This window comes from Muscardinus avellanarius (assembly GCF_963383645.1).
Source record: "Muscardinus avellanarius genome assembly, chromosome: 7".
Classification (NCBI taxonomy): domain Eukaryota; kingdom Metazoa; phylum Chordata; class Mammalia; order Rodentia; family Gliridae; genus Muscardinus; species Muscardinus avellanarius.
The window spans coordinates 80,496,217-80,523,921 of record NC_137793.1 but is presented as its reverse complement, the minus strand read 5'-3'; the positions used below and the strand labels follow the sequence as shown (position 1 = coordinate 80,523,921).

General features: G+C 41.0%; 1 protein-coding gene across 2 annotated transcripts; it reads left to right on the top strand.

The window, feature by feature from the left end:
* Positions 1-1,710: 1,710 nt before the first annotated feature.
* On the top strand, positions 1,711-27,303 carry UTP25 (UTP25 small subunit processome component; the record flags this gene model as incomplete). 2 transcript variants are annotated; one of them, XM_080699531.1, is made up of 12 exons in its annotated part: positions 1,711-1,817; positions 2,536-2,575; positions 3,415-3,661; positions 6,679-6,849; positions 8,721-8,809; positions 11,138-11,548; positions 13,153-13,372; positions 15,012-15,214; positions 16,898-17,080; positions 17,214-17,326; positions 17,998-18,243; positions 27,060-27,303. In XM_080699531.1, the coding sequence occupies 12 exons, from the start codon at positions 1,711-1,713 to the stop codon at positions 27,301-27,303; spliced, it is 2,274 nt and encodes a 757-aa protein (XP_080555657.1). The 2 variants fall into 2 exon arrangements, with proteins under 2 accessions (XP_080555657.1, XP_080555656.1); XM_080699530.1 differs by having other exon boundaries at positions 3,415-3,665; positions 6,671-6,849.
* Between the last annotated feature and the right edge of the window lie 402 nt (positions 27,304-27,705).

Below are 27,705 nucleotides of genomic sequence, written 5' to 3'. Positions count from 1 at the left end.
GTTGCTCATGGCAGAGTGAATGAACACTCTCTTTAATGGCTCCTGTTTTGCCTTAAGCGTCTGAGTGAATTCTGCAGTCAGTGATTTAACACTTCGTTTTTATAGAACACGATGTTTTAAGTTACTTTTAGAGGGGAAATGTCTTACTCTGCTTATCCTGTGGCCTCAAGCAGCCCTGCACAATGCTACATATCCCTAAAGTACTGAATCCAGCTCTGTTTTCTTTGCTTTTCCCTCTTTTTTTTTTTTTTTCTTCTTAATTTAGGCTTTTTGCAGGTCTAGGTATAAATCCAGGGCCTTAAGTATGCTAGGTAAGCACTCTACCACGGAGCTACATTCCCTATTCAAGTTATGACACACTAAAAATCTGCCATTCTAAATGTAATTTTGATCCATTTTGGTAATTATGTACAAGATGGGAACTAGCCACCATGATCAAGACAGAATGCTCCTTCCCCTTAAAATGTTTTCCATCCCCCTTTGTCCAAGGTCAGCTTTGAAATACTTGATTTAGTTCCAGGGGCTTCTCCAGTATCAACTCTCAGGGTGATCTTTGGGAAGTCACTGAACTTCTCTGATGTGTTTCAGCTTTGTCGAAGAATGTTAGAAAAGATTTGTTTCCAGAGGGGCTACTAATCTCAGAAAATGAAGGAGCCCATGAGGACTCAAACCTCAGCCTTGCCATCCAGTTCTTAATGTAACACTGCTAAGTGGAAAACCCCTGTCAGCCTTAGACAAAGAGCTTTTCATCTCCTCTCTTGCTAGTAACTTTTCTCAGCACCAGCCTCCTCATCAACAACATCAACCTTATTAACAAGACCTATTTGTATATTGTTGTGCGATGAAATGAGATGTACAGTACCCTTAAATGTTGGTATATGTAATCTATAAAGAGAGAGATCGACAAGGTGTTTCTTTTTTCTTTTTTACTTTTTGCGGGTCTGGGGATGGAACCCAGGGGCATTCAACCTCCGAGCTACACCCTCTGCCCAATTTTTTATTCCTTATTTTGAAACAGGGTCTCACTGAGATGCGGAGGGTCTCACTAAGTAGCTGAGGCTGTCTGCGAACCGCAATCCTCTAGTCTCAGCCTCCCGAATGCTGGGATTACAAGCGTGTGCCACCACGCCCGGCTCAAGGTGTTTCACTTCTGAGCTGCCTTTTTTTTTTTTTTTTTTTTTTGAAACAGTCTCACTCAGTTGCCAAGGGCCTCACCAAATTGATAAGACTAGCCTAGAACCCTCCTTCCTTGTCTTGGCCTCCAAAATACATTGATAACAGGCATGCGCCACCACTCCCAGAAGGTAAATATTTTTAATACAATATAGTACAAAGTCACCGCATTCAATCATTTCTGCTACTACACATTTACGCAGGCTTACTCCCACAACCCGATTGGAAGTACAAAGCAAACCCCCACCCCCACCCATCACCTACCCACCCCCGACAAACCCACAGCCCGGGCTGCCTAAATCCCGGGGTTCAGAGTCTGCAGGGACGTGCGCGCGCATGCTCCGAACGCGCCGCGGCAGGGGGCGGGATCTGCGCCCGGAAGTCCCAACTCCTGTCGTACAAGTGTGACGTAAAACGGATCTGCTTTCTGGCACCCTGCTTCCGCCGTAAAGCGCGAGCCCACGTGCGCGTGTTGACGTGACGACTTCCTGGTGCAATATTTGACTCCCGGAGGTGGGCAAACTTGCCGCTGTGGCCATGGGCAAACGTGGGAGCAGGAGCCAAAACCAGTTGCTCAACTCCCTGACTAAAAAGCAGAAGAAGCATCTCCGGGACTTCGGCGAGGAGCATCCCTTCTTTGACAGGTCCGGAGGCATTTCCCTGCCAGGTCCGCAGCTCTCCGGGGTGGTGGGACAGCTCCTCCCGCCTCTTCCCACCGAGCTCGGAAGCGGCCCCCTCCAGTGCTCGGCTGGAAGTGTGCTGAAAGCATCTCACTGGGAGCCCCAGCTCTTCACGGGTTCTGGTTTTGATTGAGCCTGAAACTTCAGGCTAGATCACCTTGTGCAGGGTTTGTCTGGGCAGGGTTTTGTACGGTCAGAGCTCTTTCGAGGTTGATTCTGTTTTTAAAATAATTGGTTGGGACCTTCGGCGTCACTGTTGTATCCGATTGCAATAGGAAGCTGGTTGTGTCGTAATTGTTGGGTTTCTCTGGAGTGGCCAGAACGAGTTATCCTAGTGCTCGTTCACCACTTTGGGCTACTTTATCTACACTGAGAGGGACATTCTAATAAAGTCATTTATTAGGAAAAGGTGAATCCTGGAGCCTTTTATTTGCTAAGTTGTGTCCTTTGGAATGAGAGTCTATTTCTGTGACTCATTTTTGTCATGGAATGTTTTTAAACTTTTCAAATGCCAGTTATTGGTTTATCGTATTGTAGACCCTGTCCAAATGCATATGTTGTTGTTACATAACTCTAGTTATAGTGTACTTATAATAGTATGTTCTGCTTTTTTTCATGTAAAGTTGTATCATAAGATTTTTTTTCCCCCTAACGAGTATTTATTTTACCTGTTTCTTCTCAGGGTTTCTGGAAAGGAGGCAAAACCACAGATTTGTCAACTGGTAATACTTTATACCTTCTTCGAATGGTTCTGAGTTGTTGCCTTTCAAATTAAATATAAAAGGAAACCAGATTACTACATTTGCATAATTTTTGGTTTAGGAGTAAGCTACTATTTTAGTAATATTGCTTAGTTTTAAATGTAGATCTCTATAAAAATCCATTATGGCAATTAGTATACAAGTCACAGTTTGAAACTCCTGAAATATTAACCTGTTGTGGGGGAGTGTGTGTTTCATTTTGTTTGGTTTGTGGTACTGAGGATTGCACTAGGGTGTTCTACTATTGAGGTATACACCTTTTCTACTTAGAGACAGAATCTCCCCATGTTGCCTAGGATGGCCTTGGACTTCTTGTACTCCTACCTCAGCCTTCCAAATCACTGGGATTACAGGCATGTACTTCTAGGTCCTATTAAAGAGGTTTACTAAAGGGCTTTTAGTGCATCCAAGAGAGTATCTTTTTTTTTATTTGTTTTGCTCGGCATAAAAGGAGTCACAAATAGAATGCAAAATGAAGAACTAGCTGTTGTTTTCTAAATTTTCCTTTTGTTCCTTTAAACAGATAGCCTAATATCTGGGACATAAGTTAAATTTTATTCTAACATCCTATGTTTTAAAAGTCAGTATTCTTTCCTGTGGGGTATTAGCATCCAAAGATTAGAAGAGTTTTTAGAGTCACTGTTTTATATACATTTGGTTTGGGGTTTGGTTGAAAAGACGAGGTTGCCTGATGTTTGCAGCAAAGCTCATTTTTATTTAGGAAAGTCTGAGATTGTTGGCTTGATGATAGTTTTAGGATGATGATGAGAACAATATAACTTTTGTTTTTAAATTTTCAGTCAGAGAGTTCAGATACTTCAAATTCAGAAAATGAATCAGAGAGCGAACCAGAACAAGTTTCTGGGTACCACAAACTACTTGCTTCATTAAAGAATGTTGCTGAGGAAGAAGATGATGAGGAAGAGGAGGATGAAGAAGAGGAAGAAGACAGTGATGCTGATGATGCAGAAATGAATAATGAAGATGCTTGTTGTGATGACAGTGTGGAAGAAGAAACTGCAGCCGCGTCTGCTGAGATGCAGGAGAGTAAGTGCTTTGGTGTTGGCTCATCATCTTTGCCAGGGCCATAGAGTGCCCCATGGGCTACAGTGTCCAATTCCGTGTAAGTTGGGTGAGAACATGTTCATCCAAGGCAGAGATTTTACCTTGTTGAGTTTGACTATATTTTGAGAATCTGGATGCAAACATAATACCTTCTGACCAGAAAGTTGCAGAAATACTATTCTTACTATTTCGGGAATTTTATTATTCTAATGAAAGACTCTCTGACACTGGAAAAACATAGTTCTGTCATAGTGACCTCACAATTTATTGAAAACGTTATTATTCTTCCCTTAGGGAGACCAGGCTTGTAAAAGATAGACATAAAAATACACAAACTTTTTCAAGCAGGGAACAGCTAGAAATAAGATGTTGAAGAAACAGAGTGTTTGCACACTATCAGGGTAAATTTAGGAAGACTTCATGGAAGAACTGGAATTGAAAGCCAAAGGGATTCCATTTTACTTAGACTTCTAGGGAACTTTTTTAACTTTAAAACTTCTTAATTGGTGATATGTTTCACATACAATAAATGTACCCAATTTAAATATACATCTTTGTGGGTTTTGACAAATGTATACATCCATGTTATCACCACCAAAATAAAGATAACAAATATTTTTATTTCAGAAAGTTCAGTCTTGTCTTTTTGCTTTCAGTTCCCCACCCATAACATTGGGCAACCAGCAATCTGACTTTTCTTTTTGGGTGATACTGGGAGATGGAACCCAGGGGCTTTTCTACCTCCAGGCTATACTCCCAGACCTATTTTATATTTTCTTTGTAAACAGGGTCTCACTAAGTTGCTGAGAGCCTCACTAAGTAGCTGAGGCTGGCTTCGAACCTGTGCTATCCTCCTGCCTCAGCCTTCCAAGCACGGGGATTAGAAGCGTGCCCCACCACGCCTGGCACTATTTATCCTTTTATGTCTAACTTTTGCTTATGTTATGATTCATCCATGTTGATGTCTTACTTGTTTATATTTTTTTATTTCTGGAGCAGTATTCCACTGTGTGAATATATCTGGGTGACCTTTTTACATCTTACTATTTAAATGCTTATTTTCCTTTCAGCCTCCTTTTTTTCCAGTACTTTAATGTGTCATATACCATTCTTTTATTTTAACTGATCAATTTTAATAGGATAAAAATTCATTATTTATTGCTTTAGATTTAGGGTCTGTGTGTCTTTAGCTTTGGTTTTCTTTGCTTTTTTTGATTTTTAAAGAAATTTTTTTTTTTAATTTAAAAGTAGTGTGTATTTACTGCAAAGATTTAGAAGGTATGACCTAGTCCAGGTGGCGTACGCCTATAATCCTAATACTTGAGACTCTGAAAACAGGAGGATTGTAGGCTCAAAGCCAGCCTTAGCAACTTAGTGAGGCTCTTAGAAACTTAGCAAGACTGTTTCCAAGTAAAATATAAAAAAGTCTGGGGGCTATAACTCAGAGGTAGAATGCCACTGGGTTCCGTCCCTAGTAACACGCGTGCGCACACACACATAGATAAATAAATGAATAAATGAGTAAATGAATGAATGAGGGTAGTGTGGTTAGCCTATATCTTCACCACCCAAAGATAAACACCTTTAACAAATATCCATAACTTCTCAGACAATGTTTTTATGAATTTGTGTGTGAAAGTATATACGTGTGTGTGTGTGTGTGTGTGTGTGTGTGTGTGTGTGTGTGTGTAAAACTTATTTTTTGGTAACTTATTTTTTGGTAATCTTTATATGTCTATAACTGGATTCACATTTCTTAATTACATGGTATTCAATTGTAAGTGACGTATAGCAGTTTATTTAATATTCTATTGGTACTTCATTTTTCCTTATATTTTTATCATAATTGGTGCTGCTTTGAAAATTCTTTCATACACATCTTGGTGTACCATTTTAGAATAAGTTTCTGGAACTGAAACTGGGTGCATTAATCAGAGTTCTCCAGAGAAACAGAATTAATCAGATGGGTATGTATAAAAAGAGATGTATTTTAAGGAATTGGCTCACGTGATTCTGAAGGCTTAGCAAGTCCAAAATATCCGATGGAGGATGCTGGCAGAAAGGAGTTACAGTTCAGGTCCAAAGGCAATCTGGAAACTCAGGAGGAGCCACTGTTAAGGTTTTCTGGAAGAAGTCTTCTAGCTTATAGGAGTTCAACTTTTTTTTTTTTTTTTTTTTTGTGGTACTGGGGTTCCTGGAAGCCCTTCTACCTCTGGGCTACACTCCCAGACCTATTTTTACATTTTCATTTTGGAAACAGGGTCTCCTAAGCCAGCGCGCGCGGCTGGCTTCGAACCTGCGCGATCCTCCTGTCTCTGCCTCCCAAGCGCGGGGATTACAAGCGTGCGCCACCACGCCCGGCTAGGAGTTCAACATTTTGTTCTATTCTGGACTTCAATAGAATGGATGAGGCCTACTTACATTATTGAGAGTAATGTGCTTTATTCAAAGTCCACCAATTTAAATGCAAATCTCATCTAAAAACTTCTTTACAAGCTGGGTATGGCAGTGCATGCTTGTAATCCTGTACTTGGGAGGCTGGGACAGGATTGCAGGTTTGCAGCCAGCCTTGACAACTTAGTGAGGCCTTCCACAGCTTAGTGAAGTCCTGTTTCAGAATAAGTAAAATAGGGCTGGAGTTGTAAATCAGAGGTAGTATGCCCCTGAGTTCAACACCCAGCACCTAAATAAATAAATAAATGAATAAATAAATAAATAAATAAGGATTCCATTACAGAAACATCACAAATGTTCAACCAAATATTTAAGCACCAGGCACTGAAGCCCAGCAAAGCTAACAAAATTAACCATCATGCTGGGTCAATGATCAGGCTTAATTTTGAAATCTATGTCTTCCATTTTAATTACTTGATTATTGTTATTAAAATAATAGCAGTGAACATTAGAGTTGGTGTAGGTCGAAGAATATGGTTTTGTCAACAGAATTATAATTATGTTTATAAGTAAATAATATCACAAAGTGTTTCTCAGAATTGAAGATGTGGCCTTATCCGCAGACCCTGAGGGAAAAGATGGGGAAGAGCCACCTGGCACATCACAGAAATCCGTAGAGGAGTTCACAGACGCAAAACACGAGTCACTGTTCAGCTTGGAAACCAATTTTCTCGAAGAGGAAGGCGGAAGCAACTGTTCTCTGAAAGCATCGCAAGGTTAGAGCACAGCGTGACTTGTTTGAATTCACCAGGTGCTTAGTGGGGTTCTATACTAATTTGTGTTTATTATCCTGTTACTGGAACAAGCAGCAATAAAAACAGAGTTTGGCAGCTAGATCTAAAGCTAGGAAACAAATATTTCTCAAAGTTTTTTTGTGTTTTTAGTAGTTAGTGTTGGGGTAAAGGGAAGGGAAGTTTCAGAGAATAAACAGCTTAAGAATGATAGTAGAGAAGGCCAGTTCCCTAGACCCCACATTTCTAAAATTAGGGTCAGAGAAAGATTTCTGATTTTCTTCCCAAGTAGGAAAGGAAAATAAGGAGAAAATACTTTCCACGTTTCTTTTTCTACCTTGCTTATTCTTCTTTATTGGAGCACACTAAAATTTCAGATTTGTGAGACCCAGCAGTGGCCAACCTACTGCTCCTTATTATCCTCAAAGAGAGCTTCCAAAGCCACAGCCAAAAACTCCCTGTCTCCCTCAGTCCCTTGACCATGCCTGTGACCAAGTGGCTGTCTGTTGGACAAGGCATTCTGTGTCAGGCCCAGACAGGTCTCTCTCCTCGGGTCCTTTCTCAGCCTGTGCCTGGGTGGGCAAGTCGGGCAGTCATTCTGTGTCCTGACTGCCTCCACTACTTCCAGTGCCTTTTTCCAGTCCCACATTACCATCAAGGAAGCTGAAATTTTACCTGTCCTTTGTTTCAGTTTGTTCTATTTGCTGTTGTGCAGGAGGGAAGTACCAGATGGAATTTGTAGAGTTTTAGCACAAATCTCATTAAAAAAACTAAAAACTTAGAAATCCTTAAGGAAACATTAGGAAGTTTAGCTGTCCTAAAATTTATCTGGACATTTTGCTTGTACGGCTATATTTGCACATGGAATTCTTATGTAGTCTTCACTCTTAGGTATTTAGTATAAAGTGCCTTTTGTTTGAAGTTTTACCATTTGGATCCTTGAATGAGACATTTAACTCATTTTTAAACTGTTTCTTTTTTTCTTTTTTGTGCTAACCCAGGGACATTGTATCTCCAAGCTACACCCCTAGCTCTTAATTTTTAAGTCTTTTTAAATTTTGAAACACGGTCTCACTAGTAGGGCCTCACTAAGTAGTTGAGGCTGTCCACGATCCTTCAGTTTCAGCCTCCTGAATGCTGGGATTACAAGCGTGGACCACCACACCTGGCTCCTGCTATGTGTTTTTTGAGTGAGACTGGGAGAGAAGGTTGAGTGGCTAGTGCAAAGCACTAAGGATTACCCAGAGGAGTGCTTTCGTTTTGCTCAGTTCAGTTGGGTATTGAGAATTCCTATTGTATTTTAGTGTAAGATCAACCAGACATGGAAACTGCCCTCAGGGATCTTTCCCTCTACTAAATGAAATTTGACATACGTTCACTTGCATTGGCGTGAATGGGGGTTGGGGTAGGAGCTTTGAGAGGAGAGAGTGATGACTGTCTAGGGGATCAGGGACAGCCTCTTAATGGAGTCAACACTGTGCCTGACACAGTAGACCCCTGAGAAATACTTACTGTGAGTCAGGGGATAATTTTATACTCTGTGGGTATATAAAAATAAGGTGAAAGAAAAGCTAGAATTTTTGCTTGAAGGAAGGAAAGGCACAAAAACAGCCCTGGATTTCAGGTTGAGAAGTTCTTTAAAGGTTTTATAGCTGGGAGGTAGTGTGATTAGAGATACTTTAGGAAGATAAACCTGTCAGGAAACTTTTAAGCTCTGGACTGGGATAGAGAATGGGGAAAGTGAATGGGAAAACAGGTGCGTGGGCCCTGAGGAGAGCAGCATGTCATCCAGAGGGAAGGTCAGAAGACCTCTGCCCTCTGCATTAAGATTGCCAACATTGTTCATTCTCTATTAGATCCATTTATACAACACGTGAGCAAAGAACTGAAAGAAAAAGAAATTCAAGCTGTTGCCACAAATCCCACCACTACCCATCAGCTAAAAGTAAGTGTTGCCTTGTTATCCCACTCACAAATGGAGAGAGCTCTGATAGTCTTGGATTTAGAGGTCTCCCGGGATTTGTGGTATACAGCCGTAGTGGGTGGTAGACAGGAAAACAGGACACGGGGAGGTGGAACAGCCTAGTGGGGCACAGGTTTGGCTAGAAGAGGCACTGGGAAGCTGGGCTATGGGTGTATGGTGATGGGCGAGAGGCTTCCGAGACAGGTGCTTCAGAATTGAAACCAGCGTCTGCAAGGTCTGTCACATGACATACGGCAAGTTTACCTTGTTGCTCTTTGCTTTTTTCATGTGTTACACGGGACACTAACACCTCCTCAAAATAATTTAGTTTACTCACTAGTACATAGTAAGTGTTTAGAAAAGCTGTATATACAAATACAGACAAGAAGTATTTCACATTTTGGAGTTTTACAAAAATGGGGATGTTTGCATTGTTATTACCAGTTGAGCATCCCTGGTCTGAAAATCTGAAGTACAAAATGCTTTGGAGTGTTTTGGATTTTTGGATTAGGGATGTTTGTTTTTATTCATGTATTTATTTATTTATTTATTTATTTATTTATTTATTGCTGTGCTGGGGATAGAACCCAGAGGCATTCTATCTCCAAGCCACACCCCTAGCCCTATTTTTTTATTTTTTATTTCGAAACAGGGTCTCACTGAGTTGCTAAGGCCCTCACTAAGTAGCTGAGGCTGGCTGCGAATCCAAATCCTCCTGTTTCAGCCTCCCAAATGCTGGGATTATAAGCGTGCACCACCACGCCCAGCTGGGATGTTTGTCTTATACCATCATTGCTCTTTGTTTGAAATACTTGAGATAGATTTACAGCTAAATTCAGATATTTAAATTAGATATTACAACTAAATTCAGATAAGTTCAGATATTTGGTGGTTTTGCTTTTTTGTTTTCACCAGGATTACTGTTCATCAGAGTTGGTTATCCTTTTTTGTATACAAATTTTTATTGAGGTAATAATTACATTGTAATCCCAACATTTGAGATGCTGAGACAGGAGGATTGCAGTTCAATGACAGCTTCAGCTACTTAGTGAGGCCCTTTGCAACTCAGTGAGACCCTATTTAAAAATAAAGAATAAAAAAACTAGGGCTAAGGGTATAGCTCAGAGGTAGAATGCCCTGGGATCCAGTACTGCAAAAAAACAAAATTACAACTGCATGTGCAGGTGTGAGAAATCATACAGAGACCTGTTTTATCCCTTCCCCAGGTTCCCCCAGTGGTTACATCCAGCACAACTACATACAGTGAGGAAATTGACATTGATGCCATCTTTAAATCTTATTAACATTTCTCCACTTTTACTCCTCTTCAACTCTGTGTTTAGTTCTGTACACTTTTATTATATGTGTGGAATCCTCTGTCTACCACCACGGTTGAGGTACAGAACATTTCTGGCACTAAATGAATGGATCTTGGTCCTCTTTTATAACAGCATTTACCTCCCTCTTCACCCTCCCCCTTCCCTTCCTAGCCCCTGGTCACTACTAATCTGGTCTCCATTTCTATAATCTTGTCATTTTAAAAATGTTAAATGGAATCATACTCTATGGAAGTTTTGAGATTGACTTTTTCAAACTCAGCATAACATCCTGGAGATTCAACCAGGTTGTTTAATCTATCAATAATTCATTTTATTGCTGAAGACATCCTAATTTTTAGACCAGCAACTTATTGGAATGAAAAAACTATCAAACTTATATTCCACAAAGTAAAATTCTTCTATTCTTGAGGATTCTAATGAGTGTGTCCCCAAAAAAGAAGAAGAAAGGAGGAAGGAAAGAAAAAAAAATTGCTTTATGCTCCAAAAAATTTGAAAAATTCTGGGTTAAATAAAGTGAACGGAGTTCTTGTCCTAAAACTTCAGAACTTTTAGTATCTAATGTACATTGTGACTCTCCGGATTAAGTTTTGTGGTATTGACCAACGTTATTTGACCACAGAGCCCCTTTTTGTTCTAGAACGAATTTTCACTCCAGAAAATGTTCCACAGAACAGTGTGAGAAATTCTGATAAGACTGAAGAGCTCAGATGTGAAGTCAGAAACCTTGAGTGCTAGCCCTCAGCTCCATCCTGTCCTGGGTAAACTTAAGTCTGCATCCTACCTACCTCCGTGTGAGCCTCAAAATTTCTTACACTGTAACATGAGTAATGCTGCATCTACTCTGCAGGGTTGTGTGAGGATCAAGATGATCTATAAATCATGAAAGTACTTGGTAAATTATAAAGTGCTATATGAATGTCAGGTATTTTTATTCGTTTCTAACTTAGCTCTCGATCTGTTTTTCCACTAGTGGCCAATCCTGGGCCAGCTTGTTTTTTCAACCAAGTTTCAGAAGTTGGAAACATTTAAACCTCCAAAGGACATTGATCTAAAGTCACTTCATCTCCAGAAGCCTCTAGAATCCACCTGGACCAAGACCAACAGCCAATTCCTATCTGGTCCTCCCAAATCAAATAGCCCTTTCACTCCCCTCCAGAAGGAACTCTTCTTAATTATGAATTCTTACCAAGACCTATTCTACCCAGAAAGGACTGCCCTAAAGAATGGGGAAGAGATCCGACATGTGTACTGCCTCCATGTGATAAATCATGTCCTCAAAGCCAATGCCCAGGTGCTTGGCAATAATAGCAGACGCCGAAGCCAGAAACTTGGGGTGGGTGACGATGATGACTTCAGGGACCAAGGGTTAACAAGGCCAAAGGTGAGTGAGTGCAAGAAACTTAGCCCTTGAAGAGACTTCAGGGCACTGTCATACTGGTGTCTGGTACTTGAGTGCTTTCATCATTGACTGGAATAATGAATGAACTCAAAAGTGAGCACTGAGAAGCCAGGTGGCATCAGAGCAGTGCGGTAGAGGCTCCTGGACTGTTCTGATGGGAATCTATAAAGAGGAGGTACTTCAGGAGACTTTTCTTAAAGACAAACCCAGAACATACATAAAGAACACTCCATTATAAATCTTTTCCTGTGGTTGTCAGAGCTGAATATGAGACCTTAATGAACCTTTTATCCAGTCGCTACATACCGCAGCTGTGGACAGAGAGACAAGAGGCCCTTGCTGAACAGAACCAGGGAAAGAGCAGCAGAGAGGGGACTGGAATCAGGGATTCATTTCACTAAGCCCGTGTATATGTAAAACTTTGAAAACAAGATAAATCCTATCTAATGCTGCAAAGTTGGTGTTGCTTAAAGTCATGATTACATTTATTTGTACTCTTCAGTTGAAACTCCAGTGGATTTGAGGCTTTATTAGGAAAAGAACTGTCTTAATTTTGTCTGCAGTTTTCAGGATGTCACAGGCCTAGGCCTTGTCCCACTGTTCTTAACCTTTCTCTCTCCATATTGAAGAAGCCCTGTCTTTTCAGTTTGCTCATTGAGCTTAATTGGATTCTAGGATATTGATACTAATTTGGCTCCTCTTGTTTGGTACTAGAGAAACCAAAGCCCAGACTTACTGTCACATCTAGGGCAGTAACTGAGCCCTCTTAAATCTTGGTTCATCATCCTGAACTGAGTCACTGTAGTCCTTTGTCTAAGCTGATAGCTGTTCTGGGAAGCCACCTCACAGTCTCAAACATCAGGACTATAAGGTTATCTGTTTCCATTTAGCAATGTGTAGAAGCAGATGACCCATGAGGTATATTTATAGTTTGGTGAATTGCATAATTTGACAGGAGTTGTGTTTACTAATTATATTATTTGCAAAATTTATAATTATTGAACATCTTGATCTTGACAGTATCTTAGCATTTTTTTTAAAAGTTTAGGAAATTGAGTCCTATTTTTACCATTGAATTATTGTTTTATTTCAGAAATACTACCCCCCCCCCCCACCCTGCCATATCATTTTTGAAAAATGTACTAGGAAGTATACCAGGAGATATACTGGAAAAAGTATAAAAAGTCTCTTTATTCTCTACTTACTACATTTATTTATTCATACATTTATTGAGTGGGTCTTTTAAATAAAAATAATGTATCATGCTCTTTCAGAGACAGATATGAGTAGCACTCCTCAAAGATGTTGTGTATTTATATCCTTGAGTTGTTATTGATGAAAGATAATTCCAAATTCTGTTTGAGAACTGTGTCCCATGGAACTGTGGGACCAATTTCCACTGGACATGGTGCTGTGAATACAAAGGATGCTTAGGTTTTAGTGCTCAACCATGCCCTCTACACAGGAAGTGGTCCCTGACCAGCAGCCACTGCTGTGTATAGGGCTTTGGAGGCCTTGTTCCCCGAGTTTACCTGGAGCTACTGTTCCTCTTACCCCCGCCAAGACTGCCATTATTTCCTCTACAGGTACTGATAGTGGTGCCATTCCGGGAAGCTGCTTTGCGTGTAGTACAGCTCTTTATCAGCCTTCTCGAGGGTGACAGCAAGAAGAAAATCATTGTGAGCAACAAAAAGAGGTTTCAGGAAGAATATGGATCAGATCCTGAGGAGAGACCACCCAACCTCAAGAGGCCTGAGGATTATGAAGCTGTGTTTGTGGGCAACATTGATGACCACTTCAGGATTGGTAATTCCTCCTTGTCCAGCCTGAGAAATCCTGGGACCTAAGATGTAGCTAAAGGCCAGAAGGCTAGAAACTGGCATTCTCCCCATGGGTCACTGACTCACTCTGATTTTAGAAACTACACTTACGTTGTTTGGTTTGCCAGGGGAGCAGTCCTTGCTTCATGGGGTGGAGAGAGTCTTTGAGGCCATGTAGAAAAGATGCACATATAACATAAGTGATTCAGTACAGTTACAGCTGGTAGCACATAGATGCTAAAAGGGATTCTCAGGGAAGTCAAAAGTGACAGATGCTGGGTGGGGTCATTATGGAGAGGCTGAAAAAACTTGAGTGTGCATAAAAATGGATTTCCATCCTGTCTACAATGTAGAGCACCTTCCTGCCCCTGGATTTTCTCCAGGCATGACTTTAATGATTTTCACCCAACTTTTTACATTTTTACTTGTGTCTCATTCATTTCTCATTTACTTGGTTGGGTGTACCTCGATAGAAAAAAATTAGGAAAAGATTCATCAGTTACATGTGCTTACTCATGAACTTTGATTATTCACAGTATGCCAGGCACTGTTAAGTTGCTGGGCATATGGAACTAAAAGTTGTGGTTGCTGAGGAAGCCAGTTTAAAGGGAAAACAGGCGTTACAGGGTGATAAGTATGCAGTGGGTATTCTGGGAGCATCTAAAGCACACTCCCTCACCCAAGATGGGCAGGATGGTTAGGGAAGACATCCTGGCATTGCTGCTTTCTGTACTAGATTGAACTCTGAGTAAGATTTATAAGCTAGTTATAAAGGGAGGTGGTTGGAATAGAAGACAAAATGGGAGGCAGGAAACTGCCTCCACAGCAGTATCTTGGTGACGGAGCTGAAATAGCCCAGGATCCACACAGCCTTTCCATATGGATGCCGTGTCAAGTGCAAGGGGGCAAGAGCTGATCCTTCATTTGGAATGCATACAGACGTCTAGCAAGCAGTTACTAAATTGGTCTGACACTCAAGAAAGAGATGTGAGCTAGAAATAGAAATGTGTATGAAGGTGATGTTAGTTAGAGCCATGGTTAGCAAATAAATTTATCAAAAGCTTTATTAGAATGAGAGTAGAACTGACAGTGAATCCAGGGGCCTAGGGAAGAAGAGGCATTAGGATATGGAAAGATAGATGAGTCTAGGTCAGTGGCAAGTGGAAAGAAGTGTTGAAGTCACAGAAGTTATTACCAACAAAAAGAGCATTTCAGGGAGAGTGTGTTTAATACGCACTTGTGTATTCTTGACAGAAAGCCCAAAAAAGTGTCCATTGAACTAGTAACTAAGGGTTGCTGATGACTTTGGCAAGAGTCGTTTTAGTGGAGTTCGGAGAATCAGAGACTGGGTAGCAGTGGATTGAGAAGCGAATGAGAGACAGATGTAGAGAAAATTCTCTGGAGAAGTTTGACAGTGAAGGAAAGGGGGGAAAATGGGAGCTAGAAAGGACTGTAGATGCAGGGGAGGGATTTACTTATTTAATAACAAGTACTTTGAGGCACAATTTCATGCTAAAGGGAACATAGATGTGGATGATAACAGGAGAGGACGATGCTTTGAGAGGGTAGAAGGTATTGGCTTGTAAGTGGCTAAGGACCTGATGGGCACTTGGTGTTTTGTGTAGGAGTGGCAATACTTCAGAGGAGCATCCGACTGTATGCCCCCTTTTACTCCTCGGACATTCTCATTGCTTCCCCTCTGGGCTTGAGGACCATCATTGGTGGAGAAGGAGAGAAGAAGAGAGATTTTGACTTTCTATCTTCTATTGAGCTTCTCATCATTGATCAAGCTGACATTTACCTGATGCAGAACTGGGAGCATGTTCTGGTAATGCTAGTCATTCACATTTAGAGGGACCGCATTCTTTTTTAGACATCCAAGAAGTTCAGTAGTTCACGTCTGAAAGGGTTAAGTCCAGGTTAAAGCTCAGTTTGAAACCCTGAAAACACTCCACATTTTTCATTTTGAAAAAATATTTTGTCTCCACTTCTACCCACAGATCAGTCAACAATGAAACTGTACAGAGAGGTACAAATTCTTGTCAGTATCTTCAAATCTCCAGGAAAGATTTCTTCCTCTTAAAGTTCTCTTTTTGCTAATGGGTGGATGGATGGGAGCCCTTACCAGAAACATCTCCACTTAACAATTCCTTATAGAAAGAATTTGTGCTCATTCTCTTTTGTTTGGTCTTCAGTGGAGATGGGAAAACATTGCATAAGATTTCTTAATAGGGGATCTTGTTCTATAGGAACACTTCATCTCCTTGCTTTACTTACATGCACACACATACGCGCGCGCACACACACACACACACACACACACACACACACACACACACTTTTTTTTGTGTGTTGCTGGGGATTGAATCCCGGGGCATTCTACCTCTGAGCTATACCCTCAGTCCTATTTTATTTTTTATTTGGAAATAGGATAGCAATAGTCTTGCTAAGTTGCTGAGGCTGGCTTTGAACCTATGATCCTCCCTCCTGTCTCAGCCTCCCAAGTGCTGGGATTACTGGCATGTGCCACCACGCCCAAGCTGTGCTATATATTTTTGCTCCTTTACATACTCTGTAGCGTTACTGGTTTTAGGACTGAAAAACTATGCTTTGGAATATCCTTATCACAGAACTATAGTTTTATGATGATGATGACGACCATATATATATATATATATATATATGTGTGTGTGTGTGTGTGTGTGTGCTTTTTTTTTTTTTTTTTGGTGGTACTGGGGATGGAACCCAGGGGCTTTCTACCTCTGGGCTACACTCCCAGACCTATTTGTTAATATTTTGTTTGGAAACAGGGTCTCTTAAGCCAGTTGAGGCTGGCTTCGAACCTGCGCGATCCTCCTGTCTCTGCCTCCCAAGCGCAGGGATTACAAGCATGTACCACCACACCCGGCATTATTATTGTTTTTAAAGTAAATGGGAACTCACCTTTCCTATACCCCCAGCTTTGAAACTTGTAGAAAGTTTGGTACACATAAAGGGGAGTGCATACTTATAAAGTAGGGAATAAGTTCTTAGTGCTCATCGCCCTTCAATTTATAATACAAGGTGAAAATATAATTAAAATGGAAAAGTCATGTCCTTGGTTGTCATATTCTTTAATTTGAAGAGAGGCAGGTGGCTCTGTGCCACTAATATTTTGAAAACCAGGTCATTGAAGGACAGCAACTTTCCTTTTCACATTATTTCTCTTTTTGTCCAAGTCTAGGATTGAGGGGACCATAAAGTAGCCAGGAATATTCCAATAGGTACCATTTTGATCCTTTTTTAAAAAAGTTTAGGAGGTGACCAATTTCAGCTTACTTTCATATTAAGGGTATTCAGCTGACCATTGGCAAATCACTCATCCATCTGAGCCTCAGTTTTCTTGCTGTATTTAGGAGACAATAGTATGTTCTCTGCAGAATTAAGAGACGATAGACTTATAAAATGTTTGGTTCTATCCAGCACATAAATGCTCAGTAGACACTAATGGTAGTGTTATTTTTGTTCAAAGCATTTGATGAACCACATGAACCTACTGCCCTTGGATTCCCATGGGGTTGACTTTTCTCGAGTGCGGATGTGGAGCCTTAATAATTGGTCCAAGTACTATCGCCAGACACTGCTGTTTGGGGCCCTGCAGGATGCCCAGATCAACTCAGTGTTCAACAAGTACTGTGTCAATTTACAAGGGCAGGTGGGTTCTCTCCTATTTCTCTCCTAAGTCTTATGAAGCACTTTTCATTTGGGTCATCTAATAAGAGGAAATCATAGCATTTGGTCAACAAGGGGATGGCTTCCATCCTAAAGTTCCCATTGACTCTTGGCAGGTGGCTGTGAGGAACGTTCCAATGACAGGCTCCATCAGTCATGTACTGGTACAGCTCCCACACGTCTTCCAGAGGATGGAGGCTGAAAACCTAACTTCAGTAATTGATACCAGGTAATCCACCATCCTATCAGGCCCCTCGGGGCCATATAGAGAGATTCAACTCTGCAATAAAAAGTTAGAATTGGATTCTGTGTTGCTTTTATTGATTACTCTTTACCAAATTAGATAAAATAACTCAATCATGCTATTTGACAGAAGAGGAACTGAAGCCCAGAGAGAGGTGATGACTTAGCCTAGGTCTCATAGATTGCTCGTGGTGGGATTGGTACTATAAATCAGTTCTTCCCATTTGACTGTGGCATTATAAAATCACATTACACCAATTTGTACTGCAAGGCGTCCCATGTTAGAAACTTAATTGTAAGCCTTTCAGGGCCAGATCTATATTTTTAATTCTGCATATATTTCTCCCTTTTTTCTCATTGTATTACTTAGTGTAATGGTGCTTAGCATATTGGAGATGTTCAGTTCTACTTCTAGAATAAATCTCTGGGATATAATAGAATTACATGAGTTTTTTGCATTGAGTAATATTAGCACTTATTTTTTAATATACATATCAAGTTTTAGCCATATACAATCTTTTTTAGAGGAGGTGAATCATATTGACCTCTGAGAACATTTTCTCTTAACCTGAGAACATGACTTACCCGGGGTCCCACAGCATACACTATAGGTTCAACTCTAGACCATTGACTTTGCTCTTTGCCTTTCCAAATCAGGTTTAACTTTTTCATAAACAAGATTTTGCCTCAGTACCGGGATGCAGTCATGTCCCACACACTCATCTATATTCCCTCCTACTTTGACTTTGTGCGTCTCCGAAATTACTTCAAGAAGGAGGAACTGAACTTCACCCACATCTGCGAGTATACTCAGAAGTCTGGTGTCTCCAGGGCCAGACATTTCTTCCTTCAAGGAGAGAAGCAGTTTCTGCTCCTCACAGAGCGCTTCCATTTCTACAAAAGGTAAAGTAGTGCCAGCCTCCTCTGAAGGGGCCTCCTTCCAAGTACATGGTAGGCTTTGTGGAATTACAAAGTCATCCCTCACTCTCCTACTCTTAGAGAGAAGCCAAAGGATTTTGAGGCTGAACAGACTCTTTTTGGTTGTTTGTTTGTTGTTTGGTTGATTGTTTTTCTTACAGAATGGCCATGGTTGAATAATTCATGACAGGGATGATTGAGGTGAGTACGCAGGGAAAGAAGCTATCACTGATGCATAGACTGAAGCCTTGAGGGCTGTGTGGTCTTGGAAGGCGTAGGCTGAGCACAGTGCCAGTGGCTTGCAAGGTACAGTGTTTCTGAGGAGGTATGCACACGGTGACCTCTTTACCCAGGAGAACGAGCACTGTGGGGCCCTTGATGTTGGTAGGAAACAAAAGGGTAGAACTTAAAGGTTAATATTTTTAAGGATGTCATTATTTATATTCCTCATCATATGACTGACAAAATGTTGCTTGGCCTTTTTGTTACTACTTTTTTAAATGCCAATTAAGGAGGTAGTAGTATTAGTTTTCTCTTACTCTTTAGTATAGTTGAATCCCTTTGTGGCCTCAGATCTCTGAGGTATATTACTGTTTTGTTAAGTCTGTCTCTGCTGACAAAAAGACTTTTTTTTTTTTTTTTTTTTTGGTGGAACTGGGGTTCCTGGAAACCCTTCTGCCTCAAGGCTACACTCCCAGACCTATTTTATTTTATTTTTTATTTGGAAACAGGGTCTCTTAAGCCAGCAAGGCTGGCTTCAAACCTGTGTGATCCTCCTTTCTCTGCCTCCCAAGCATGGGGATTACAAGCATGTGACACCACGCCCAGCACAAAAAGACCTTTTTAAGGTTTTGTTTTTCTTCCTAATTTCATGGCATCCAGTGTATTTCAGTTCTGACTAGATTTCATTAACTTGCAGTCATGTGTATTAATGAGGAGGCTACATTTTCTCAGAGATTGCCAAGCTGATAAGCCAGATGTCTTCTAGGCTGTGGAGCATGTTTAATGGTGCTTCTTAGCATTGCATGCCTTTTAGTTTATGATGATATTAGAAGCTGCCCCCAGACGTGTCTTCTTTGCCAGGAAGCTGAGGGAGGAGTCGCAGCAGCCTGCTTGAGCACAGAGCTGGCAGGACCTAACCTCTTTAGGTGGTCTACTGACTAGTCATCTGAGTGGAGAGTGTTTCCTCGACTCCTTTCTTGGAAGATAAGTCTGCTTGGCCAACGAGTATTAATGCCTACTTGTGGACATTATTATTTTATTTGTTCTAGTAAGTTGTTTCCATTCATATTGGAAAGCACTGGTGGCGGGCGGGGGGGTGGGGGGGGTTTATTCACTAGGTCTTAAAGGCCCTTAGGCTTCTATTAGCTAGTCAAAAGAAAGCAAGCCCTTTAAGTAAAGTGGATGGGCTGGAAAACTTCCCAGTGGGATTGCAAGTGTGAACTTAGCTGAGCCGAGGACTGCTCTCAGATATCTTGGCAACTTTTTAAGGAGAGAGGGAATGGTGTCATAGGAACTTGTGACACCCTGTCTCTAAAAAGAGACAGGAAAATCCCATCTTAGAGTTTATTTGCAAACTATATTGCCCTCAAAGTCACTATAAAGGCAAATCCAAGCATGTGCCATGTGCTCTATGATCTGGACCAGGTTAATGGGTATTTCTGGTGCTCAACATAAAGTACAGTAAGTAATGTGTTTCAGAGTTCTGCACAGCTAATTATCTTAGGGTTTCTACCTGCTGGCTTTTTTTTTTTTTTTTTCTTCCTTTTCTTTTTAGTACTGGGGATTGAACCCAGGGACATCCTACCTCCATGTTACACCCCCTGCCCTATTTTTTATTCTTTATTTTGAAACAGGGTCTCACTAAGTTGCAGAGGGACTCACTAAGTAGCTGAGGCTGGCTGTGAACCTACAATACTCCTGCCTCAGCCTCCCAAATGCTGCAATTACAAGTGTGCACCACCACACCTGGCCCTGTTGGATTTTTTGCTTGAGAAATCACCTAAGTGATGTTCTCCAATGCCTTTGTGATTTGGTTTTGTATTTGACCCTGGGAAAAAAATATTTATATTCGTATAGATATGTGTCTATGTGTGTGCATATGTATGTATGTGTCTATGTGTGTGTATGTGTAAATATATGTATGTGTGTAGTGCTGAGGATTAAGCCCAGGACCTCACACTTTCTACCAATGCTCTACCACTGAGCTATATCCCCTAGCCTTTAAAGTACAAATATATTCTAAACTGTCATATCCAACTCTGAAATTGTGTTTTTATATTCTTTGTAACAATTGATAGTGTTAGGAAGATGTGAATTCATTTTTGAGGAAGTACAAAATTTTCAACCTGAAGATTTATTTTCTCTGGGGAGCCCAAACCAGTAACCTCGTGGGATTAGACAGGTGTTAGGCCATGTTCACCCTCCTAAGTATGGTTTCCGTATCAGTGAGTTACTGCAGCTTGTATGATTGCCAACTAGGGGCAAGTTGGAAATGCTAGAGGTGGGATTTTATGGGGTTTGGAAAGGCTGCTGGAGTGTTTCTGAATATTCCCTGTTCTATATGAGAATCCCAGGCTCTAAAAGTAATAGACCAGGTCTTTATAGACCATTCGGAGGGGTCTTTCCGGTCAGCTCTGGTTGCTTTACTAACAGTTGGCAAGTAAAATAAACATCTGGACTGTCCTCAGCTTAGTTCAAGAGTTAAGGTACATCTGTAGTTGTCACTCACTGAAAAAGTGTGTAGAGGGAAGAGCAGGTCAGGTGAAGGAGGCACGGGAGAAGGGGTGCTCAGGATGGGTAGGATCGGCCCTGCTTGGCCCTTTGAACAGACCCTAGTCATATTCTCTATTTCCAGGAGATATCTAGTCTTTATAGGCATATTGGGACAGAGAATTTTTCTTTCTTAGTCGTTTTTTTGTTTGTTTTTTCCTAATTACAGGGATATAGCAAAATTATTATAGAGGATTCAAAAAATCTAGGTTAAAAAAAGAAAAATGTAGCCAGGCTTGGTGCCACATGTTTGTGATCCCAGTACTTGGGAGGCTGAGACAGGAGGATCATAGGTTCATGGCTAGCCTCTCACTAACTTAGATCCTATTTCAAAATAAGGAATAAAAAATAGGGCTGTGGGTGTAGCTCAAAGGTAAAATGCCCCTGGGTTCCAACCCCAGTACCACTAAAAAATGAATAATATGTGTTCACACATACACATTTACAGGTGATTTTTTAAAAAAATACTAAAATTCTGATCACATTGTATACATTGGGATAATCTTTTTTGTATCTTAAATGTTGTATGTTAATATTTTGGTATATATATATGCACATTGGGGATGTATTTTGTTTTTATTTCTTTACTTATTTTTGATTATGTGGGTTGACTCCAGAGGCATTTTGCTTCTGAGCTACACTCCCAGATTTTTTTGTTTTTATTTTGAAACAAGGCCATGCTAAATTGCTAGGCTGCCTTTGAACCTGCAGTCCTCCTGTCTCAGCCTTCCAAGTACTAGGATTATAGGCATGTGCCACTGTGCCCTGTGGGGATGTATTTTTAAGTTAATGTATATAGCTCTATCACATACTGTTTTCCCCCAGCTTTTTATTTGGAAAGATTTTGTTTTGTAAGACTCTTAACAATAAGCATCTATAAACCCTTTAACTCAGAACCCACAAGCTATTAGCATTTTACCACACTTGCACATACTCATATCCTCTTTCTCCACCCATGTCCCTTTTTTTCTTCTTCTTGAAACATTTGAAAATAAGTTGTAAGTCGGGTGCAAGGTACATGCCAGTAGTCCCAGCTACTCAGGAGGCTAAGGCAACAGCGGAACACCTTTTGCACAAAAGAGAAAGTAAGTGGTAGGAGGCTTTGTGACACTTCACCCCTAAATATTTCAGCAGGTAGCTTTTAATTACAAAAGTTTCTAATCTAACTACAATGTCATTGTCATGCTGCTTACTGTTACTATAATACTACCATCTAATACATGATCTATATTTAAATCTTAGTTGTTTCCAGTATAACCACTGTAGCTGTTTCACCCCCTAATCTAAGATTCAGTTAAGACTGGTGTGTTGCACTTGGTTAACTTGTTTCTTTTGCTTCCTTAGTCTTAGCTCGGGGCAGTTTTGCTCCCTAGGGACATTTGGCAATATCCGAAAATGTTTTCAGTGTTTTAGTGATGCTGAATTATCAAAATTACATGGTCAGGGTGTGTCTGCTAGATCTCTTCATTATAAAGGTACCTTTTCTATGTAATGAATCTGTGAGGGGTATATCATATCCTTTGTATTTTTATAATGTGCTTTTTTGGGTGCATTATAAATCATGTTGACAGTGGCATACATGCAAACAGCACTTGGTGTATGCATGTATGCCTCCCATTTCCCCCCTTCCAGATATAAAGTACTGAGATTGAAATTGTATATTCACTTATATGCATATAGTTGATGGTAGTATTTTCAGCAGTGAACCTCAGTCTTCCCCCTCCCCTTCTGTTAGACCTCCTCCCTGGCTTTCCTGAGGTTTCTCCTCCATTATCTGGAGTCCCTTTGGTATCCCCATTACTCCCTAGCTTCCACGTATTAGCGAAAACATGACCCTTCACTTTCTGTGACTGGCTAATCTGATTTAACATCATGTTCTCCAGGTCCTTCCATTTTCCTGCAAATTACATACTTTTGTTCTTTTTTTATTGCTGAGTAGAATTCCATCATATAGATATCCCATAATTTTGTAATCCATTTGTCTGTTGATGGACACCTGGTTTGATTCCATAATTTGGCTATTATGAATTGTGTTGCTATGAACATAAATATGTATATATTACTATAGTTTTCTTATTACATTGTTTGGTTATATAAGTATATAATTAGCCCAGTTTCTTTTTAATTGGCATACCATGTTTTAAAATTTTGGGTATTACAGTTAGCCCTGCCTATTCATGGGTTCCTACTGAACTCATAAAGACTTTTTCTTGTCATTATTCCCTAAACAATTTAGTAAAATTGTTTTCAAAGAATTTATAATTTACATTGTATTAGATATTACAAGTAATCTAGAGATGATTTAAAGTGCACAGGAAGGTATGCATAGGTTATATGCATATACTATGCCATTTTCCTTAAGAGAATTAAGCATCTTTGTATTTTGGTATTAGAGGGCTTCCTGAAACCAGCCACCTATAGATACCTCAGTATGACTTTATACAATAATTCCAAGACATGCATATGAATATATTTTGATTATATACTTCCCTAGTAATTTCCTTAGGATTGATTTTGAAAGGAAAATTTTCTAGTATGAAAACTTCACATAGTTAAAAATGGGTGTACAGCTGGGTGCGTACACTTGTAATCCCCACGCTTGGGAGGCTGAGACAGGAGGATCGTGCAGGTTCGAAGCCAGCCTCAGCTGGCTTAAGAGACCCTGTTTCCAAATAAAATATAAAATAGGTCTGGGAGTATAGCCCGGAGGTAGAAGGCCCCTGGGTTCCATCCCCAGTACCACCAAAAAAAAAAAAAAATGGGTGTACAGCTGGGTATGGTGGCACATACCTGTAATCCTAGTACTTGGGAGATTGAGCCAGGAGGATCACAGGTTTGAGACCATCAATTGATCAATTGCAGTGTAGCCAAACTCCCAAAAACCTAGCAAGACCCTGTTTCAAAACAAAAAAAAAATAAAATAGGGCTGGGAATGTAGCTTGGAGGTAGAATTCCCCAGGGTTCAATCCCTAGCGCCACCAAAGCAAAACAGTTACTTGCAACTTCCCATTTTCTCTACCTCCTCCCCCCACCAAAGAAATTAAATCCACACAGAAAATAATTTATACTCAATTGACCCATCTCTGCCAAATCCCATAGACTTGCCAGGGACTTGATAGTCGGAGTCACACCTCATTATTTTAATGTCTTTTTCTTGCTGTTTTGTTTTCTATAATTTTGAGTTGAATGTGGAAGCTCAGGTAATAGATGCACATGTCTGTAGGGCATTAGCATTGGTGGGTGCTGCCAGTGTAGTCTGGATTTGGTGGTTACCATAGCAACTTTCATAAACATAGACTACAAACTCCAGCAGACAGAGGGCTTAGTTTGGGGTCATGGATGATGGAGAGTTTTTTCAGTGTCCTCATCTCCTAGCTCTCACCATACCCTGGATTCCTGTGCCAGAGAAGGCCCTGTTTCCACACTCTTGCCCTTCCCCCTCGAAGCCCCTCCCGCTTGTTGCTTCCTGCCAGGCATGATATGGTGGGCTAGTTCCTCTGGTCCTACTCAGATTTAGCAGGCCCCGTTCATTCTGGACTTTGCTGATGGGGCTGTCCAAACCACCTGGTATCTGTGAGGGGTCCTGGTGGAAGAAGTATCTAGCTGCTCCCCAGAGGTGGCACAGACCTCTGTATTATGCCCCTTCCCAGGAAGAGCTTGCTATTGTTTGTGTGTGTGTGTATGTGTGTGTGTTTTGAAACAGGGTCTCCCTAGGTTGCTTGGAGTCTTGCTCAGTTGCTAAGGCTGGCCTTGAACCTGTCATCCTCCTGTCTCAGCCTCCCAAGGACTGTAATTGCAGGTGGGTATCACTATGCCCAGCCTGCTATTGTTTTTTGATGAATACAAGTCCTGTGATGGGGAATGGGTCAGTGTGGGGCCACTGCCCTCCCTTAGGAGCAGACAGTTTTGCTTTTGTCTACTTTCCTGCTACCAGTGTTGTACTCTGCCTGGAATTGGGGACCTGGCCTCTCTCCTATCTGTTTCAGGCTTTTCCTGTGGGTTTCAGGCTGTGAGTCCGAGAAGTAGGTGGACTCCCATGTCTACACCACCGTTGGGGCTCCCTCGGGTCTTCTTCCTTTCCTCCAGTCTGTCTCCAGGGCTCCCCATGGAGGTTCATGGAAAGAGCTCATGAGTGGTGTGAACTGAAAGAACAGCCAGGAACCCTGAACTGTCACTCAAGCCTCTACTCACCCTTTAAAATTTGTTAAAAGGGTGGCTGTTTACCTCCTGCCACTTTTTTGGCAGCTGAACTTTCTCCTATGTTCTGTCACAGGTGCAATAGTATGTGTTCTGTTTTTGTTTTTATTTTGTTTTGTTTTTGTTTTTGTGGTGCTGGGGATAGAACCCAGGGGCATTCTACCTCCGAATGCACCCCCAGCCCTATTTTTTATTCTTTATTTTTAAACTGGGTCTCACTGAGTTGCAAGGGGCATCACTGAGTAGCTGAGGCTAGCCTGAACTGTGATCCTCCTGTCTCAGCCTCCCACATGCTGGGATTACAAGCATGCGCCACCACACCCGGCTTTTGTTTTTCTTTTAAAGGGGTTGTCACTCTTTGGAATTTAGTCAGTGGTTGGTAGTCGACTGAAGCTGCCTCATTATGACTCAGGAAATCTGGTCAAAAATCTTTTCCAAATTCTACATTCAGCATCACAACGTTACTAGCTTGAAATTGGTCAGAATGGGAGTGTTTAAATCACTGAATGAGCCGGGCGTGGTGGCACATGCTTGTAATCCCTGTGCTTGGGAGGCTGAGACAGGAGGATCGCGCAGGTTCGAAGCCAGCCTCAGCTGGCTTAAGAGACCTTGTTTCCAAAATAAAATATAAAATAGGTCTGGGAGTATAGTCCGGAGGTAGAAGGCCCCACCCCCCCCCAAAAAAAAAATCACTGAATATGGTAAATACTTTAAAACATTCCCCTCCCTTTTCTACTAAGAATCAGGTATTAAACATATACCACACACCCCCAAATTCAGTTCACCTGCTTACCTCACAGTTTGAGCTCTCTGGAATCAAGAAAACTAATCTGTAGATTATCCAGAATTTCCTATTCATGCAGGAGCAAGTTTTCTACCTTCTAAGAAGTAGAACTCAGTGTTTGCTAACTAGTGAGGTGGAACAGTTTAGTTAAATTCATTAGCCTTTAGACTTCCTTCTTTATGGACAGGAGATACTGTAAGGTTGAACCACATAATAAATCATAATTTGCAATTTGGAAGAGGAGGTCTCCAGAGAGCAGAATGAACTGTGAGATAAGACAAGGGAAACTTATCCTCTGTGAAAAGAATAAAATTCCCAAGAGAGCAGCAGCCGCAATGTAGGAGACAGTCTTAAAAGGAAAAATCAGAACCTTGTCAACACATAAACTCTTTGCGCTGGAGTCCCAGCGGGAGCATCTGACCTTGACTCAAAACATACGGTGTGTCCCCAGGGTCTGCGCCCCTCCACCACCACGCAGCACTGCGGCAGGGAGAGGTGGCAGTGCGTGAGCTGTTGAAACTAATTGCTTTCTCGTGATGCCTAATGAGTCCTCAGGCAGGATCTTGTAAGTGGAGGAACTCGGGACATCTGCCATGGAGTTAACATGTCTACAAGATGACAAGAAAAGACTAATGGGAGTGCATTTATAATCCGTGCAGTTTGTTTTATGTACGGGGTCTGACCTCATCTCCACTAAAGAACATTCAATTTTCCCTGATGACATAAGGATAATATTAAGTTATAAGTGCTCAGTTCTGTGACAGATTTTTAATATTGGTCTATTGTCTTTCCTATCCCATCTAGCCTGTGCAGGGTAGGTTCAAGAAATGCAAATTTATTTTGTCATTATCTTAAGCCAAACATTAGGAATTCAAATATGTTGTCACAAAAGCCCTTCTGGCTCTAACTAAAATAACCTTTGCTCTCTCTGCTTTTTGTGCTAATGTATGCTTCCTTAGCATGAAGCAACACGATGCCCTCTAAAGCTCTTAGGTGGCTTTTTCATTAATTGCTTCTCAGGTGGTAACCTCTCTTTCCATTCTAACAGGTATACAATAAAAGGCATCAGGAACCTAATATTCTATGAACTGCCAACGTATCCTCACTTCTACAGTGAAATCTGTAATATGCTGAGAGCCACCAACAGAGGAGAAGAAGCCACTTGGACCTGCACTGTCCTCTATTCCAAATACGATGCCCAGAGGCTAGCTGCTGTAGCTGGCGTGGAGCGGGCAGCACAGATGCTGCAGTCCAAGAAGAACGTCCACCTCTTTATCACCGGGGAAAAATGAGAATTCATTGGATGGAACATGTATTTGTCAGGATACATTGATGTGCCATTTGGACCCATTTCTGATTACTTCTACAGGAAAGGGATTGCCACATTGAGCACCAGGCAGAGTCAGTATTATCTGATACTTCTTTCTTTTCAGGTCATATGTGAACCACCTTTAGCTTTTAGAGGCCAGAGGGATCTGGAACGACTCCGAGAAATTCAAGAACTGAAAATTCTACTGGTGAATCTTTTTGTGAGCCATAAATTCTTATGTTATGATTTTACATCAGCTTATCGCACTTGGTAAATTCTTTCAGATCTGCCTATTTGTTTGACACTATTTTAAAGTAAAGCACACATGTCACTGGGTGTGAGGAATTGGAATACTTCTCGTTACTGCATGTCATCTCGGTTTTGG